The 20,065-nt window shown below is 35.2% G+C and overlaps 1 protein-coding gene across 1 annotated transcript; it reads right to left on the bottom strand.

Annotated features, from left to right (window-relative positions):
* Positions 1–293: 293 nt before the first annotated feature.
* On the bottom strand, positions 294–19,800 carry LOC121408369 (anaphase-promoting complex subunit 7-like). The gene is made up of 15 exons (XM_041599827.1): positions 19,640–19,800; positions 15,373–15,495; positions 14,309–14,482; positions 13,121–13,236; positions 12,503–12,616; positions 11,840–11,927; positions 11,144–11,239; positions 9,872–9,960; positions 9,147–9,264; positions 7,965–8,106; positions 6,802–6,947; positions 4,871–4,983; positions 2,076–2,192; positions 1,490–1,658; positions 294–913 (listed from the first exon to the last, which is right to left on the bottom strand). The coding sequence occupies exons 1-15, from the start codon at positions 19,709–19,711 to the stop codon at positions 902–904; spliced, it is 1,689 nt and encodes a 562-aa protein (XP_041455761.1). The 5' UTR covers positions 19,712–19,800; the 3' UTR covers positions 294–901.
* Between the last annotated feature and the right edge of the window lie 265 nt (positions 19,801–20,065).

Below are 20,065 nucleotides of genomic sequence, written 5' to 3'. Positions count from 1 at the left end.
CATTCAGGACTCGGCATGAAGGAGTGCATTTTGTAATGGGGTTCACTAACTTTTTGAGCACAACTGTATATCATTGTAAACTAGAACTATACCATGACTACAAGTTGCAGAGGACACAATGGGTGATTTCAAATTCAGTGTTGACCTTTTGGTGTTGGTGTTGGGTCAATTTTTGCACGATTATAACACCAAACATAAAATGACGATGGTCCCGAAAAGTCACTCACTAGTTGTTGAGATGTCAATAATGTGATCTGGATCAGTTTTACAAACTCTGAATAAGTTTTGGAGCTAGGGGAAGCAATCGAAATTTCAACACTAACACCAACACCAAGGTCAACACCGAACTTGAAATCACCCAATGGGAATTCATTCTCAGGTTCAATAACACCAGTAGGGGGACTTTTCGATTTTAACATTGACTAGGGGACTGATAGCCAAGTACCTGAACGTCACTCAGAATAGCTTCCTTTTTGTCTCCACGGTATAGAAAATTGTTAGCAACATGATACACCATATGCGCAAGTACTTGCTGCCTGTCCATTATTTTGTCTAGCGAAGGATTGGGGAAAGCCGTGTCATCATGAGCAGGTGATATATCAGGCAATGTCAATCAGTCAAGTCTGGGCATGCTCAATGTATTGCATTGCTTCTCTCCAATGACTCTTGTCTGCATCGATCACAAAGCAGACCACTATGGTGTATTTACGTAGCAGTTCAATGGTGAACATGTAACTTGAAGAAAAGTCCCTCAAAGTACTTTAATCACTTGGTCCATGTCTTTTCACTGAAATATAAACACTACCAGCATCCTTGACCATTAATGTCTGATGTTTGAACTTCGGTAGAAAAGATGGCTTCCACTACAGCTCCCTCTCTGATTACAGCAGCATGACTCACATCAGCTTAACCACTGCAAAACAAGAGAAAGACATGATAGAATCAAGGCTCTCATTCAGAAATTTTTTGTGACTTTTCTATTATCATTTGTCTTTAGTCAATAAGATGATTTTAAATTCTCTTGAAATTTGGTTCACAGTTTGCTTTACAGGTAGGTGTAGCTATGAAAGATATATATTTCATGAGGGGCATTTGAAAATCTTTTATAATCAAATCGAGGATTCCTTGGACTAAAACTTCACTTTTGCATTCAAGCACCTACACACACTTAAACACAATGGGAATTCCAGTTACCGGTACCCGCATTTATAACAGAAACCCTTTGTCATTTATTGCTAAGCTTACAGGTGTGTGGGCATCTGAGCCTATTGCCAAGTGGCTGTTACATTTCATTCCTCTAAGACAAAAGCAATAACCTCATCAGAATTCATTGAAAGAACATCACACAATTCATAGGCATATTTTTATCCATTGAAAGTAATATAACTGCTGATCACAGGATTTTTTTGCCATAACCACTGAATTCTATCCCTTTAAAAACAAAACACAAAAAAGTAACAAAGAAAGATAAAAGACTGATGTGACTCACCTCATTGTCTACCCATGATCCTTCAGGGTCACTGTTTTCATACTCCCCTACATCCTCCCCACTCTCCTCTATAGCATCCATATCATCTTCAGCTGTTGCTTCTAGACTATCGCTTGACTTCTCAACCTTGTGCATCCCTTGCATCGCTTTGTCATTGCTGGGATCCATACTGAAAAAGAATTGGAAATTGAAATGATAAACTGCTACTTGATTTGAACTAAAAAGCAATTAATAATAACCACCTCTTTAATTTCTTCCTTCCTTGAGTGGTCTTTAAAACAAACTCAACTAAACTCAATTTCTGGAAAAGGTTTCACTGGACTTTGTGGAAAAATTATGGTGTAGTGGTTGTCTTTGAATCAGAGGGTCATAGGTTCAAAACCCTACACCATGCGTTCATTTCCTTCAAGAAATTTATCCACATTGACTGTACGTGACCCACGTACGGTAAATGGGAACTCAGTAGGATTAAAAACTTGAAGGCTTCAGCACCTACAATAATAGCAGACAAGCTATGTAATGACAATATATTGTCCAGCCCCATAGATACTGCACTATTTAAATGAATATTGTTGATAGTATTTACCTGAGTGCTATACTATACTGATCAAGTGCTTCCTGTGGTTCACTATTGAGTGCTAGACAATCGCCTAACATCTGATGAAGCTGACTTGTACTCTGCTGCTCAAGCTGCTTGCGAATTCTGAAAAATAACAACAGTAAAGAACGGTTAATTGACACCTGATATACTCCCACTGGCTTGCATACTGAAGCTGAGTTCAGTTTAACTCAGACCATGGTCTAACTCAGTGCTACAATTCTGGGAAGCCAAACGTCAAAATTTGTTAACATGGTATATTTCTTATGTTCACTGTGCTCTTTCCTAATTCTTTAATAGTGAAGACAACAATCTTATTTACCCTTTCCAGTCGGTTAAGAAATGAGCTGATTCGTTGAACCTCTAGTGTCAGAGATTTTTGTTGACAATTGGCTGTCTAAAGTTATACCACAACTTTAGACCAGAGTTTAAATCAAACCAGACTTCAGAATATGGGCCACTTTGCCTACTTTGATTAGGACAAAGACAGGATGAATGGACGGATTGCCTCTGCCAACCATCTTCAGTGGGCAAAGGCATAACTAGTACTGCTTTCAAATCAACGATCCTGCCCGATCTACCTATGAATTTTTCATAGGCAGACTTCACACAGCAGTTGCTGTGTTACCCTTATGGTATTGATAGAGTAAAATGAATATCTTATTACTAGTACTGCATTATATCACACATGGATGATGTTTGGGGAAAGGGGAGAGCGATCTTTTAAACATTTGAATGAAACTAACTAGATGGATTCTCGACTGCACACGTATGCCCCCATCATTGCCACACCAAGAATATACCACTCATCTAACTTTTAAAATAAACAAATAGTGAAATCTGATACCCCAAAACTAATCAAATCATTGCCACTCTTATCAAAATACTTAGATCCAGGTTGAAGTTGATCTGTCAAAACATTTTTTAGTTATAATGAGATAAAAAACAGGACAGATGGACAACCCATAAACATAATGGCCCGTATTCTGAAGTCAGGTTTAACTTAGACCATGGTCTACATGTAACTCTATGCTAAAACTATGGGAAGCCTAGTGTCAAAATTGTTATTAAGTTATATGTTTCTTATGTTTGCTGTGCTCTTTCCTGATTCATCGAAGGTGAAGACAATCATCTATTTATACTTCCTAGACTATCACGAATGATTTAAGAGCCAATATGAGCTGAAATATGATACCTCTACCATTAGTGAATTATGTAACAATTGGCTTTCCATACTTAAACTACAACGTTAAACCTGATTTAAAGTTAAACCCAATTCAGAATACGGACCAATGCCTCCTGCAACCACCTACAGTCGGTAGAGACATACAACCCAGACCTATTACAATGTCTTATCTGACAATTCATGAGAAAAATGTTCAATAGTGAAAATGAGAAAAAATGAGTAATTGCATTATTCATGTAATAGTTCTCTACACATGAACAAAAAAAATAAACAAAAGATGATTACAAATCCATACACATCTACATACAATGAACCAAATGGATAAAAAAAACAAGTGGAATGCCTCTGGCCGTCTCACCTGCATCACGCGGTTCAATATAGCAGCAGTGCTGACTTTGAATACTACTCTAACTCGCACAAGATGTTCAGTGATACATGGTTACTCTTATGTCCACTTTTTATGAACTAGACCAATAAACTTACAGAGATATGATGGTTATTCAACAAAAAACCCCAACATGGCCAAAGTTCATTGACCTTACATGACCTTTGACCTTGATCATGTGACCTGAAACTCGAACAGGATGTTCAGTGATACTTGATTACTCTTATGTACAAGTTTCATGAATCAGATCCATAAACTTTCAAAGTTATGATGGTAATTCAACAGATACACCCAATTCGGCCAAAATTCATTGACCTTTGACCTTGGTCATGTGACCTGAAACGCGCACAGGATGTTCAGTGATACTTGATTACTCTAATGTCCAAGTTTAATGAACTAGACCAATAAACTTTCAAAGTTATGATGGTAATTCAACAGATAACCCCGATTCGGCCAAAGTTCATTGACCCTAAATGACCTTTGACCTTAATCATGAGACCTGAAACTTGCACAAAATTTTCAGTGATGCTTGATTACTATTATGTCCAAGTTTCATGAATCAGATCCATAAACTTTCAAAGTTATGATGGGAATTCAACAGATATCCCCAATTCGGCCAAAGTTCATTGACCCTAAATGACCTTTGACCTTGGTCATGTGACGTGAAACTCATGTAGGATGTTCAGTGATACTTGATTAACCTAATGTCCAAGTTTCATGAACTAGGTCCATATATATTTCAAAAACTTAACCTCAGGTTAAGATTTCGATGTTGATTCCTCCAACATGGTCTAAGTTCATTGACCCTAAATGACCTTTGACCTTGGTCATGTGACATGAAACTCTAAAAGGATGTTCAGTAATACTTGATTAACCTTATGGCCAAGTTTTATTAACTAGGTCCATATACTTTCTAAGTTATGACGTCATTTCAAAAACTTAACCTCAGGTTAAGATTTGATGTTGACGCCGCCGTCGCCGTCGCCACCGCCGCCGCCGTCGGAAAAGCGGCGCCTATAGTCTCACTTTGCTTCGCAGGTGAGACAAAAAAGCAGGCACATTTCGTGAGGCATCTCGACAACTCTTCTCAGCCAATCAAATGAAAGAATTTCACAAAAAATCACTGAAAAAATGCTCTTTGAAACAGTCCTCATTTGATCTCCAAACATTAGAATTCAATACATAATTCAGTGTTAAAAGAGTTTAACTTACAGACTGATGGCATCTGCATATTTTTGTTCTTGATTGAGTATATCCACCATGAGATAGATTGCTGGGAGGTAGTTAGGATCCTGGAATAACGTCTTATCAAGAAGAGATTTAGCCTGTTGACAAAGAGAATTCATATGTGGTGTTTAGCTCTAAAAAACAACTTATGAATCAACATAATAAAGGACAATTCCACTCCTAAAAAAGTTGACTTGAAAAAAAAGACCTGAAAAATCCAACAAGTACAACACTGAAAATTTCATCAAAATTGGATGTAAAATAAGTTGTGACATTTTAAAATTCCGCTTTAATTTCACAGTTATATGCACATGCTGGTTGGCATGCAAATGAGGAAACTGATGACGTCATCCACTTACTATTTCTTTTGTATTTTATTATATGAAATATTCTAATTTTCTCCTCATTCTCAAGTGAAACAACAATTAATTTGTCCCTGAACATGTGGAATTAGCATTGTTTATATTATGTGGTTCATTAAGGTTGGTCCTTATTGTCAAATCTGTAAAAAAATGAAAAGTTGTATAATTATTTCAAAGTCAATAAAAAACAAAAGAAATAGTGAGTGACATCATCGACTGTCTCATGTGCATGTCAAGTGCATCTCAACTGTGCATATCACTGTTTGTGAAAAATAAGGTAAACTTTAAAATGTCATAACTTTCTTATTTTACATCCAATTTTGATGAAATTTCCATTTTTCTGCTAGTTTGATTTTTCTTTATTTATTCAAATCAACATTTTTCTGGGGTCAACTTGACTTTTAAGGACTGATCCTAACCATTTGTGTGTTACCTACTGAACACCCCCCCCCCCCATTGCCCTTAACACAATAATACAGTGCATTTTATTGTACCATCTACCTAGTCTAACCATCATTTGATGTATAAAGATCAAGAGAAAAAAAACATGTGAAAGATAAAATTAAAACAGGTTCACCAGTACAGGTTCTAATACATACAATTTACATACAAAACACTTGAGGAATGTGAAATCTTACTGTATCATAGTGGTAATGTATGTCATACTTTACCTCACTACAAAATATATTAATATTATAGGGGTTTGACAACTCTAAGGCCAAAATTTATAAAGGAGGTTTTGAATTGGGGGTTTGAAACCATGGTTTATGCAGATTGCATGCATTAATTATGTTTTACTTCAGTATGTATATTGAGAAAGTAAATTGCTGCTTTTGCAACAGCACATTAAGTCATGATTGCTACAACCATTACAGCATATAAACAATATGCTAAATATTGCTCATTCATTCAAAATAGTGAATTAATACTGGATCTTAGCTACACAATGACCATGAATTTGGCATGATGTGACCACAATTGACAATATTTATTGGACAATTAGCAAGCTGGAATGAAAGTGTTTTGAGTAGAAAACAACATATTTTCACCATATTCTGATAATATATATCAGTGCTGTATTTTTAAGGAAAAACAATCATAAGATAAATATAACCTTGAATGAGCTAAGAAGTATTTTTGATATATCAACATTTTGATATCCCCAAGAACCTACGAAAATGGACCTAAAAACTATCATGAGATGCTACAAAAAAGAAGGAAAAGTCAACATTTCCATAAATGTGTTGCCTGGCTTACTTTTCTCCTAAGCATGCTAATGTAGTAAGTACAGGCCCTTATTCTGAAAGTCCAGCTGAACTTAGGCACAGTCTAACTCTGTTCTAGGATTATGGAAAGCCAGAAACTTCAAAAACTTTGTTTGCAATATATGTTTCCAAGACCCTTATGGATAATTGGAGTGTTGAATGAGCTGATACATCAACCATGTACTGTGAAGTATTTATGTCACAATTGGCTTTCCATAGTTAATCAACAAATTTAACCAGAGTTTAGAATATGGGCCGTAGAGTGTGATGATCGATAATGAGTTCCTACCTTGTCCATTGATGGTCTATCTCTGGCAAGTAGAGAAGCTAGGAAGGTGATTGTACGAGGGTTGTTGCCTAACACCTTGACTGAGTTGGTAAATGTTGTGATGGCATCTCGTATCCTGTTGGCCTTCACATAGCACTCAACCAAACCTGCTCAAACAAGGACAACACATTTATGATTCACAAAAGTTTTCTTTTTCATAATAAGATTGTTTCAAAAGAAACAACGTAAAATAAGAAACAGAAAAGTATCTCAAATTTGATGAAAGTCGGTTTTTTGTGTTTTTCATGAGCATGATAAAATAAAATTTGTAAGTGATGTTCTGTCCAAATTCAAGCTCTATACCATGATTTGTTTTTATAGACATTATACCATGAGCATCAGACGATATCACCACTTTTTATATTTAGAGTTATCAGTCACCACTAGTAATCAGTTACACGACATTCTCATATCATCACCACTTACGATGAGTAACGTTTTATAATCCTTATTGGCAGCTTGGTGAAGTATGATGCACCACAATGCAGAGAGCACATTTTCCATGTTGATGCATAATACTTCACAATGCAAATCATAGCATTCTGTGCATTATGCACAATCTAAGGGCCGTTCTGTTCTAATCAGGGGTGATCATTAACACCATTTGTATATTATTGCAACTTGTTTTCCACATCAAAAATTGTGATTAATGTCTACCTGTGATAAAGGAGCATTCCTTTCAATGATTTCTTGTAATTTTTCCCACTGTCTCAACATTTTTTCTTGAATTTTCAAAGTCTTTGGACCACTTGTGTGACAGAAGCAATCAAACTCTGTGACGAGGAGGGAACAAATTAAATCCCCTAGCCAGTTTTAGAATTAATGTCATGATTTCTGTGATCTTGTGTTTTCACTAACATAACACTTTAAAGTGAGAAATGACTTGTAAGTATTAAGAAGACTGGAAATAACTAACCATGCAGAAAGGGAGCTCCTATAAGTTGTATCTCACATGATTTTTTTCTGACTAATCAATACTTCAAACTTTTTATCATCTAGCCTAACAATTTTGCACACAATCACTGGAGTTCCGTTCAAGGTTTGTCTTTGACAGCACTGCCAACAGACTCCTCATCACTTTAATCTCTGTTTCACCAAATAAGAATATAAACTGGAAACCTTACCTTCATGAGCCTCAAATCTACTAGGAGCACACCTGACAGCCTCTCTGAAGTGAAGAGTAGCTTCAGGAACCTTGGTCATCTCTAATAAGCCTTTACCCTTGAGCAACAGGGCTTGTACCTTGCCCCCTTTCAGTGGATAGGCCTAAAGATAAACATAAGGGTTAGAGTTCTCGTATTTAATGCCATATTTTTAAGGATTGCAAGCTTTTTACCTTTTTACCAACTAAAATTTGTAATGACTGGAACTGACTATAATTTGTTGTAATTCATTTTGTAATTTGTACAAACTTATCTTGCAGTCTGCAGGGAAAATAATTGAAAACATCAAATTCCCAATTAATTGAGAATAAAAGAACATGAACACCAATGGAATTTCAATGTATTACTCCTGACATGAATATTGAATAAGGAAGCCGAACCTAGCAGTACATCCAGGTTTAACAAGCAAAAGCAATTTCAGTCCACATTTCTATGGAAAGCTAGGTGTCACCTTCATCACTAAATATTCATGAGAAAGATTACTGACATTCGAACACTCTAATCAATTTTATTTAGTAAATGAGTTAGCATCAAAGATTTGATCACACAAGATGGTATGTCTTATGCAAATCCCCATCTCCAAAAAATCAAATCAGTGGGGAACTTTTCATGAAATAAATTGTAATTTTCACTGACTGTTTGTTATAAGCTCCTGAAATACTTACTTCTGATTGGTTCAGACAAATTTGCTCTGAGCCAATGAGATGCAAGGATTTCAGTAGCTTATTACATTTGTCACTATTTGTGTCATGACAGGCTCCCCTGTTCTGCAATTCCAGAATCATTGATCAAAATCTTTTCCTTTTTATGTATCAACATCAAAACTTGCCTGTTCATGCGAAAAAGTAAAATAAACAAGTAAAACAAACAGTATAATTACAAGAAACATTTAACATGTTTCGAGTCTATTTGCATCCATGACAAAAAGTGCAAGTGGCTTGATAGTGCCTGATAATTCATAATAAAAGACGGATGTAAAAGAAAACGATAAGCAGCAAAATTGGTCTGATTGAGGAAGAGTCAGTTACCCTTTGTACAAGAGAACATGTTGACTGAAAATACATAAAAAAAGCAACGAGCAACTGTTGGATTTTGCGTCAGCTCAGAACAAATGCATCAAAAGTCTGCAATGGATATTTGTACCTTTTCTGCAAAGTATACAGATCTTGCATATCTTGCTGTCGGGTAAAGACAGTAGTAACCCATGGCAACCCAGGGTTCACCTCTCTTATCTGTGACTTCCATAAGCTCTGAGGATAGGCTGTAAAGAGAAGGGGCGACAAAGAATACCTATAAGCATATGATTGACAGAGGATGGCATTCAGATAATTATAATGTCAAGGAATAACATTGCCTATTGGTATGATTGTATGCTGTTTAATTGGTAACTTTGGCAAAAATACAATAAACTTACATTTTGAAGAGCTTATGGTTGTATTACAACAGTGACAGCATTTCTAAGTTCACCTAATCCAAAATCTTAGAAATATCAGTTCACAGAATATACAGAAGCTCCAATGGTAAACTGTTGACAATATGCACTTGGATATAAACTAAAGTTTAAGAAAAGTATTAAGCGATCATTATCAACATTTTCACAATTCATTACCCTCCTCCTGACCATATAATCATCATCATTATTATCACCACCACCTCCATCATCATCATCATCATAACCAACATCATCATCGTCCTCGTCATCATCATCACCATCACAATCACCATCATCATCATCATCATCATCTCCTTCACCACCACTATCACAACCATCACCATCATCATGATCACCGTCATCATCATCACTGCAATCATCTATAGCTAAACTTCCAATTCTCCATACACCCTATTCTTCTTAATAATGAGCCTACCTCTGGAGTTGCTTTACTTTCTTTTCTTTGTAAAGAATGTAGGAGTAGATTTCCATTCCTCTCAAATGGTGCGGGTCCAGGGAGTGAACCTAAAATTTCACATCAATACAGGGACAATAATAGAATTAATTAATTCACTTTTCCTTTGAATGGGAACTTACTTCCAGCTTGGCAATACTTGTATCTGCTCAATTATTATTATTTTTCATTGAAAACCTCCCCAACACATTGTTACATTTGTTTCATGTCAAAAATATCCCTTGAGATTACTGAATAACCTTTTTACTGCAGAGGTAACTCTCAAGACATTACTTTATTTGTTACTACAGTTGTAGTATGGAATGTAATAAAAATAGGCCTCTCTGCATAAGAATGATTGTTTTGATTACAATGAAAAACACCTCAGCTATTTCTTTACTGTGCAAGCTTAAATCAAAACAATAAATCATTATCACCAGAGCTCTACACTCTGTGTGTGGGTCAACATCATTTTGTAAGATAACATGCACCGCAAGTCAGAATGAATACATTAAAGAAATATGTAACTGAAAGAGGGATCCAAAACACAGGGAATATGGATTGGAACGAGCAATAAGATCCCAACAAAACCATTGGCCTGATTTCACAAAGGTGGTTTTGAAAACCCACAGTTGAGTCCATGGTTTATGTAGATTTCCTGTTTAAATTACGCTTATTTTACTGCGTATATTGAAAAATATTCAATGCTGATGCACGCTTTCGTCACAGTGCACCAAATTGACGCCTGTTGCCGTGGTTATCCAAGCTATTTCATTCATGAGTCCACTGTTTTGAATTAATGAGTCTACTCTTCAAACAGTGGACTCATGAATATATCTAACCATGGTAACAGGCGTCAATTTGGCGCACTGTGACAAAAGCGCGCATCAGCATTGGACAATTTACATACACGCGCCCGAAACGCATAAATCAAGCGCAATTTACACAGGAAATCCGCATCAATCATGGATTCAACCAAGGGTTTTCAGAACCACCTTTGTGAATTTGGGCCAAAGTGTTTAAAAGATCTTGAGGTCTGCAATCTCTTAGAATAGGAGCCTCATGCAGGTTGTTATGTAAACTGCTGTAGAACAACCCCTCAGGATTAATGTGCAGAGTGACATCACAAGAAGGGCACAAGGACTGTGAAATGTATTTAATCCTTGGTAGATGACCAGTGATAAACCTTAATTATTGATTTGTTTAAATGAGCCACCACACTATGTGATGATATGACGTGATACATGTACATACCCTTTGGTAGATGGTAGATGCTGTAGCCATATCACCTGACATGAAATAATTCTCTGCCAAACAACACAGGACATCTGTGTTTTCTCTCAACACACTCTATAATATAAACAAGAAAGGTGGTAATAAAAAAAATTATTTATCAATGTAGAGAGAGCTAAACATAATATACATTAAAAGACATACTGTATACACCCATCTAGAAATGGGAACAAAATGGTTCTAATTCAATGTATGTTTTTTTTCTAACATCACATTTTTAAAGGGAATTATCGCTAACCATTGAAAGAAACCGATTATTTGGTAAATCAAAACAGTTCAGGTTTGACAGGAGTTTGGAGAAAACGCCATCTACAATCTTAAAGAATTTCACTTGATTGGAAAGTCTGAAAGTCTGACATTCAAAAAGCTCATACACATGAAATCAGAGATTGAAAGAACAAAACTTATTGAAGTTAAAACCCAAAATTAAGGAAAGCCAATTGTGAAACAAATCTCTAACAGTACAGGTTTGATTCATCAGCTCATCTTCCATTCACAACTGCCTGAATCAGTTTTCTTCACCATTTTAGCATAATGAAATAGTAGAGTGAATATATTAAAGAAACTACAATATAAAAAAAAAGACCCAGCCTAAGTTAAACCTGACTTCAGAATATGGGCCAGACAGTGTAGGTGACCACTGTAAAAGCTACTTACCCCACTCTCAAGAGCTTTGAATGTACTGATTGCCTTGCTGTACTCCTTACCAGCGCTGTAGGCATGGCCTTTCAACCAAAAGGATAACCTGGAAAAAATAAAATACACCGGCTTACTATGTCAGAACTTACTATATCCAGATCTGTTGATCTGACGACAATTTAAAAACCCTACATTGATTTTGAGAAGTTTTCCTGAAATACATTTCACTTCAGCTCTTATGAAGCCTTGAGCCTTGCAAATCATGAAGCTATTATAAGCACTGTCAATTCTTATATGTTAGGCTGTATTCTTACATTTCTATGCTTGCTACTCTGGGCATGTTATTGACCGTCTTTCTTACCATTCCATGCTTGCTGTGCATGCATGTTATATTTATTGTTTTTCTATCATCCCATACTGCCTACACTGGACATGTATTGACCATCTTACTAACCATTCCATTTTTGCTATGTTGGGCATGTCATATTGACTGTCTTTATTACCATTCCATGCTTGATATGTTGGGCATGTAATATTGACTTTTTTTCTACCATTCCATACTTTTTACATTGGGCATGTTATATTTTACTGTTTTTCTACCATCTCATAATTGCCTCACTAGCCATGTGATATTGACCATCTTACCGTCCCATACTTCCCATTATTGACTGTCTTTCTTACCATTCCATGTTTGCACCGCTGGGCATGCTATGGACTGTGAAGGCAGCTATCTCTGTTCCTCTGACCCCAAGAGACAGGACACCAAGAACAGCTTGTAGAGCCAGAGGACATTGCCTGTAGCAGTAAATATGCATATATGTAAAAAAGTATATAAGTGTATACTTGGCCAATGATTGATGAGGATACCTTAATAATACTAAATTACATATACTCTTTTCTTTTTCATCAGAAGAATGAAGCGCTTTCTAAAGAAAAACAAATCATTCTTTTCATTTATTGTTCTCAAGGAATGGAAGATTCAGTCTCATAATATCTGTACATCATGATGAGCTTTTAATTCAATGAAAAGAAAGATGAATGTAAAACTTTCCTTTGAAATTCAGCATACAACATTTGTTATCCTCAACTTTGGTTCTAAATGAAAATAGTCCAGAAGATGAGAATTTTGTGATGCTGGCAAATTTTGTCATGAAAATAAAACTAACATAGAATTCCAGCTGAAACAATATCACTCAATCAAAAATATAATTTTTTTTAATAGCAATTCATCGAAACTGATAATGAATATTCACCATCTACATCATTAGCATCTACATCATTCACCATCTAAGTCATTACCTCAGTACTTCTTTGTAACCATAGATAGCAGATCGCTCCATTCCAATCTTCTGATAGAGCTTAGCCAGGGCCATGTTCACTTTGGGTTCTCGCATCTTAGCAGGGATACTCTCAAGCTTAAGAGGAAGAGAAGACAAATTCTAATCACAGGGTGCTACATAAGCACTTGCCCGACTGCCCGGGGCAAGTAAAAGTTAGAGTCGGGCAAGTGTTTTTGAAACAAAGACCAAAACTACTTGCCCGAATTGGGCAAGCAAAATTCACACAGTAGAAAGCAAAATTCTCACAGTAGGACGAAAAATTAGGGTCGATATATGATATTGGCCATAAAACCACAAAACTTTCTTTTTTGAGGGTTAAAATTTTTTTCAAGGATTTTTTGAGGCAAGTGAAACAGATTTCTGGGCAAGTATATTCCAACTATTTAAAAAATTACTTGCCCGACTGGGCAAGCACTTCTAAGTAGCACCCTGCAATCATAAAAAATGTAAAATGAACAGGAAATAAAGTGATCATAAACTGTAAAAGGACTTGGCTATTTAACTGAAGGCTGTCATTATGGCTCCCTTCACATCTCAGGAACAATCCAATCCTACATGTACTTCTATAACTATGTACTTCTAAACACAGAGAACTGTTCACCAACATGCCAAAGCTAAATCAGTTAACTTGGCTGAGGTAGATCAAGCTATGGGAAGTAAATGAGTTGCAAATGTTGGAAACCACCTCACAGCTTATAAACAGTGGCCAAAGAGTATGTTTTGCTGACCATATGTATAGAATATTGTAGCTATTGAACTTGTAACTTGTAACATTCTTGATTTAAAAAAAAAAGGAAGCACAGCTAGATAAATGTGGGCACCAGTGTATGCAGACACTCACAAACATCCACAAAGGGAAAATACTGACCAAAGACAAACAGCCCGAATCAAGGTATTAGTAGGCTGAGTGATTATTTTGATCTTGAACAATCAGCTATCAATTTGATAAACATAAATAAATATCATTCAGATAGTGAGATGATGTAATCAATTACATTCTTTCATATCCCTTTTAAATTCATGTGGGTTCTTAAGATAAACAAAGAGAAAGAGCAAGGATTCTTGATACAAATACTCAAAAGAAATGACGATACTAAATAACAGAATTCGCTAGATGCACCTGTTATACAAAGATTTAATGACTCACCACAGCGAGGGCCTCTCGATGGTTTTTAAGACTGTTGTGACACTGGTAGATACGAAACCTGACATCTAGCTCTGAAGGTAGGTTATCATCTGATTGTTGACTGCTTTGAGTTTGACCTTTGACCTTGGACTTGTTGATCATCTTTTTTAGTTGCAAGGCTTTCCGGTACATTCCCTGAATCAAATGAATGAAACTCATCACAGTAACAAAAAAATACACATTTCTGGATCACACCGATACATATATCCCAGACCAAAGATTTATTTTTCTTTATTGGTTCCAGTCTGATTCTTTCAAATTGCTCTTTCTTTGAGTTTGCAAACTGTGACCCATCTTTTAGAAAAAAAATGTGATCCATAAAAATCAATTCAAAGTATGGAGAGCTAACATCACCATAATTCCTCATCTACATATACAAATGGCAAACACCTTACCCCCTACATGTACATCAAGCTGATTGATAAAATCAATGATGCACACATAAGTAAACTTCAACTTTCATCTCATATCTTACCTTGTTAATTGCTCTATTTTATTATGGAATGACAGTTTGTATATTTTTATTGAAATTCAATGGATACAGAATTTTTCAGTGAATATTCCAAAGACATAGCAATGTGCTTGGATGAAATTGCCCTACATTTATAATGTTGCTGGCTTTCCTTACCCGATTGTAATCAATTGCACTCTATACAGACTTGTAATTCAATAGACTTTATGCATATGACATTGTACTCTCACAGTACCCCCCCCCAAGTAAGGGATGAGCCAGCTAAAGATCACCAACACATATGCAAGGTAAAGGCTTCAGCCTATAAGATGGCAGCACGATGACATTAATACATGAGATCTATTACAAGATAACCCTCGAATGTTTAGGCTTTGATATAATACACATGTAAGCAGGGTTGGTACATTTATACACTTTGTTTAAAAATGTGTTTCAAAACATGTTTTTAAAATCATCTAAAGTTTTCAAACAAAGAAAAAAAATCCAATCTTTTCAACTAAAAAAATACATTTTTAAAATCAAAACCCTTGCAGATAAGAACAAATGACTGTACCTCAGCCCTCTTGTACTCCTGTTCTTCATACAGTGCATCTGCATAATAGACCAATAGTTGATATCTCTCTGCCGCAGTCAACAATTCAGTATTCTGTTCACTAGCAGTTTTCACTAGGTTTGCCTGGAACAAATGTAAAAGAAACATGAAACAAATTGGGAAGAAAGCATAAAATTTAGTCATTTTCCTTTTTAAGCCTTTTGCTGTTCTTGTAGATTGAATAAGGAATTATGGCCATGCATTTTTAGTTGGGCCCATTTTCGTTACAACTCAAATTTTCCTCCAAAATCACACCGTTTCATACAATTGCATATTTTTCTTATGTTTGACATCCTATACCCATAAAAGTATGTACACTCTGAAAGGAATTCAAAAATGCAAAAATGCAAAAGGCATGGAGTAATGTAATAAAAAGTTAAAGGTCAAAATATGTGGAAAATAGTGAAAAATATATATTATATACTTCCCAATAAATCTGAGAATCAGATAAACTTAACACTCTATAGGAAAATAACATGCATATCTCAACTCTTTAGAGTGAGACCTTTCCAATGATATATAACTTGTTTGTTAGGGATAACTCTGACCAAAATAACTTGGCGTGATCATCTTTTAAGACAAAATTTCATATCACAATTTTTCGGGTAAATATGTTACAATGCTTAATTTACCCCCAATATATTATGCAGTCTTGCCTTTAGTTGCATAAATACACTTGCAAACACTAACCAGTTTATCATAATACAGTGCGTCCAAGAAAAAATGAAACCGAGATTTAGCGATCATTTATCATTACTTAATCATAAATAAAATAGACAAATGACCTACCAATTTAAAGCTTGGAATCTCCTCTTTCATCTGATATTACTAAGATTATTTTTCATTCATGCATGAGTGAGCAAATACAATTTGAAGAAAGGATATCAAAAACTCATTTGGTGGGGGGTATCTGGGTTTCAAAAAGAAAAACCACATTTTTGAAAAGTTCAGTATCTCCTCTTTAATTTGATACCTAAATTACAGAAAATGGTCAAGAAATAACAAAGTTCTGGTCATTTGAAATAAGGCTTGAATTTCAATAATTTCATAAAATGAAGAGGTTCTCCAGGCTGGCTTTCAAACTCACTCGACACTCCGTTTTGTTGACGATCAGCCATGCATTAAATCTTTTGTTCAACATCCGAAAGCTACTGTGGGAAACCGGTGAAAACACGTTTATCTTGTGAAATTATGGAAATACAAGCCTTATTTCAAATGACCAGAACTTTTTTATTTCTTGACCATTTTCTGTAATTGAGGTACCAAAGTAAAGAGCAGATATTGAACTTTTCAGAAATGTGATTTTCTTTTTGAAACCCAGATACCCCCCGCCAATTGAGTTTTTGGTATCCTTTCTTCAAATTGTTTTTGCTCACTCATGCGTGAATAAGAAATAACCTAAGTAATATCAGATGAAAGAGAAGATTCTAAGCTTTAAATTGGTAGGTCATTTGTCTATTCTATTTATGATTAAGTTCTGATAAATGATCGCTAAATCTCAGTTTCATTTATTCTGGGACGCACTGTATATTTACTAGGGTTATTATGAATAAAAAAATGATTTCATTTGACTCAAATCGTGGGATTTCTCATCTCTCGGCTCAAAGACCGTTGGACTTGGACCAAAGGTTGACAACTGAGAATCAGGTTTAACATAAATATAGTTAAATGTGAATGCACAATGAAAACTTCTCATTTTGCTTTAGCTTATTTAAACTTAGTGTGAACAAAAACAACTAACATGTTATAAATAAATCCATACGCCTGGCAAAAATACTTTATGTTATTTTATAGTGCTTAATATATATTTTTAATATATCCTCTTGCTCGACATTCTGCAGGACATGGTCTCTTGGTACTGGGTTGAATGTCAATGCACAAAACACATTCTATGGGTACAATTGCCTCTGTTTAGTGCAACCTTTGTAGTTGTACCACTACCAGTTTTGTTCTCAAGTAGTTTTTTTTATAATTTTGAAAAAAATATTCTCTGAACACTTTTGTGCCAGCAAAATATGTGTCATCTACTGACTCATAGATGCAGTGTGATGTATCATTAAGAAAAGAAAGTAAATAGCATCAGGGCTTTATTGCTACAAAGTAGTACAAACAAGTTTTCAGAAATTAAAATTGCATAAAAGGTGTACTGGCTTGTGTAACCCACAACTATAAAATTTTATCTCTCCTCATTTTCTATACATCAGACAGCCACAATTTCAATCATGTTAATTTCATGATTTACATTAATTAATTATACTAATTAGCTTAATCAGGTATCCTTTAAAATTAAAAAAGTTCACATTTGACCCACTTATGATTGAAGTGAGCCCCAAAACTATTACATATTTAGGTACTGTGATGTTACATTTAGTTTCTCAAAAAATTTATGCTCCCCTCGTCTACCACCATGCAAAAATAGCCAATTGATGTTACATAATTGCTAATTACTGGTAAATGAAGTAATCTCAAGCAGGGTGCTACTTAGCTTTTTAGAAGCACTTGCCCAGTCGGGCAAGTGAATTTCTAAATAGTTGGAAAATACTTGCCTGAAAATACATTTTACTTGCCCGAAAAAATCCTTCAAAACAATGTTTCACCGCTTCAAAAGAAAGTACTACGGTTTTAAATACCATTGCCCCTTTTCCTCTCTTTTGAACGTGAACTATTGTACCTTGTAATATTTTTTTTCAAAGTTATTTTACCTCCTATGACAGATCGAAATTGGTGTCAATATGCCATTTCATTAGTTTTCTCTCTCATATATTTTCATGTCCTTTTGTATATGACCATGACATAAAATAAAATAAAAAGGGAATCACTGAAAATAACTAAACAAGAGTCAAGAAGAAGAAGGAAGGAAGGAAGGAAGGAAGGAAGGAAGGAAAGAAAGAAAGAAAGAAAGAAAGAAAAAAGGAAGGAAGGTAGCAAGTAAGGATTAAAGAAGGAAGAAATAGAAAGAAAGAGGAAGAAAGCTCAAATTTGAAGAAAAAAATGCAATCATCTAACAAAAAATCTTGCTGATATTTGTTTAAAATTTATTTTTAAAATACATGTAGAACTTGGAAAAATAAAAGTTTTAGAAATCAATAAAATTTCACAGAGAAACATTGAGAAACTTAAAAATCATATTCATCACGGCATCATGGACTTGCACGTAGTTTTCTTCCCACTACACCGATCACAACAAATTAAACATCAAATGAATCATCTCAGCATCGTGGACTTGCGTGCATCTTTCTTCCCACTACACACTGTACATCGATCACAACACTCAAAACGACACCTGAAACTAGTTATGAAAACTCAATAACTTGCTCCTCCGATCACATAACCAAATCAGTAATCTGAGAATCCATATAACATAAATTATAAGTATAAAAATTCCCTGCCAATTATGTGATTATTTTGTTGGAAAAACTATTTTTCATGTGAGCTTGATCACTTTGATTCGGACTTTGATCGGGGTCTGTGAAGTTTGGACATCCAATCACATTTATAATATGTCATCATTTTTTCTTTTTCTGTGCTCATTTGTATACATCATGCCCCATACTGTACGCGCACGGCAAGCTGCAAGTGCAAAGACTTATCGAGTAATGGCGGCCGGTCTAAACGTAATCACTGGGATTGGACGAGGTAAGCCCTCAATATTAGTATAAATAGCAAAGTTCCCCCAAGTCTGCACTCACGCGTATCTGCGCTATTATACGAAACAAACACAAACTTTACAGTATGATTGCAACACATAGACCAGACAGAAAAAGAGATATTCATTAAAAAATCTGACTCAAAATGGTGGGAAAAATAATGAATTTTGGGCATTTCATGTGACGACCTGAAAATGCGGCCTTTCTCATCAAAATACCCCAATCGTGTGCAAAGTAAATGGGTGCGCGGACATGGGATAGGACCTACCATTTTTTTTTTTAAATCTGAGAAAATGACTGCCCGAAGTTTTTCCAAGAAAATCCTATTTTAGGCCTATTTCTTATAAATTTTTACAAGATATTTGGTACACTTACATGACTATGAGAAACATTATTAACTGAAATTAAAATTTTGTGAAATAAAAAGAAATTCATATTAAAATAAATCTGAACTCAAATCGTTAGGTGCGCAGACTCTATGATCATGATGATACAGACACATCACAAAAAATCATGAATGGGACTGAGGATGCTTCCTAATCCTACTGGAGACGGACTTCAGAAACTTCATCATGCCTTACCAAAATAGACAAATTTCCAAAGAGTCCTTCCTTTCGCAGGAGGCGAATGTGATCCATCAACCAGACACCCATTCTGACGGTTTTTTCTTCCTAACGTTACACTTCCTGTGCTAAACTTGTAAACAATTGTAGATCGAAACAAGATTCACTCTCCCAAATTAAATTCAAACGGCAGGCCAACCATGCCAACCAAGAAGAGTTACCTTACGATGTTTTAAAGAGTTGGAAAAGCAAATAAAGTCTAACACAGAATTTTAAAAGCTGCATTAATGATTTTTAGCTTTAAATAATAATTTTAGTAGCAGTAATTTTTTATTGATAAAACTGGCAAAATATATTTTTAAACTTAAAAATATGAAATTCAACTGAGTGTCTTATTCTTATATGAATGAGCTTCATCATGGCAGCCCCCTTGCCCATGAACTA

This window comes from Lytechinus variegatus, chromosome 2 (genome assembly GCF_018143015.1).
Source record: "Lytechinus variegatus isolate NC3 chromosome 2, Lvar_3.0, whole genome shotgun sequence".
Lineage (NCBI taxonomy): Eukaryota > Metazoa > Echinodermata > Echinoidea > Temnopleuroida > Toxopneustidae > Lytechinus > Lytechinus variegatus.
Note: the sequence above shows the minus strand (reverse complement) of the source record. Positions and strands in the feature narration are given on the sequence as shown.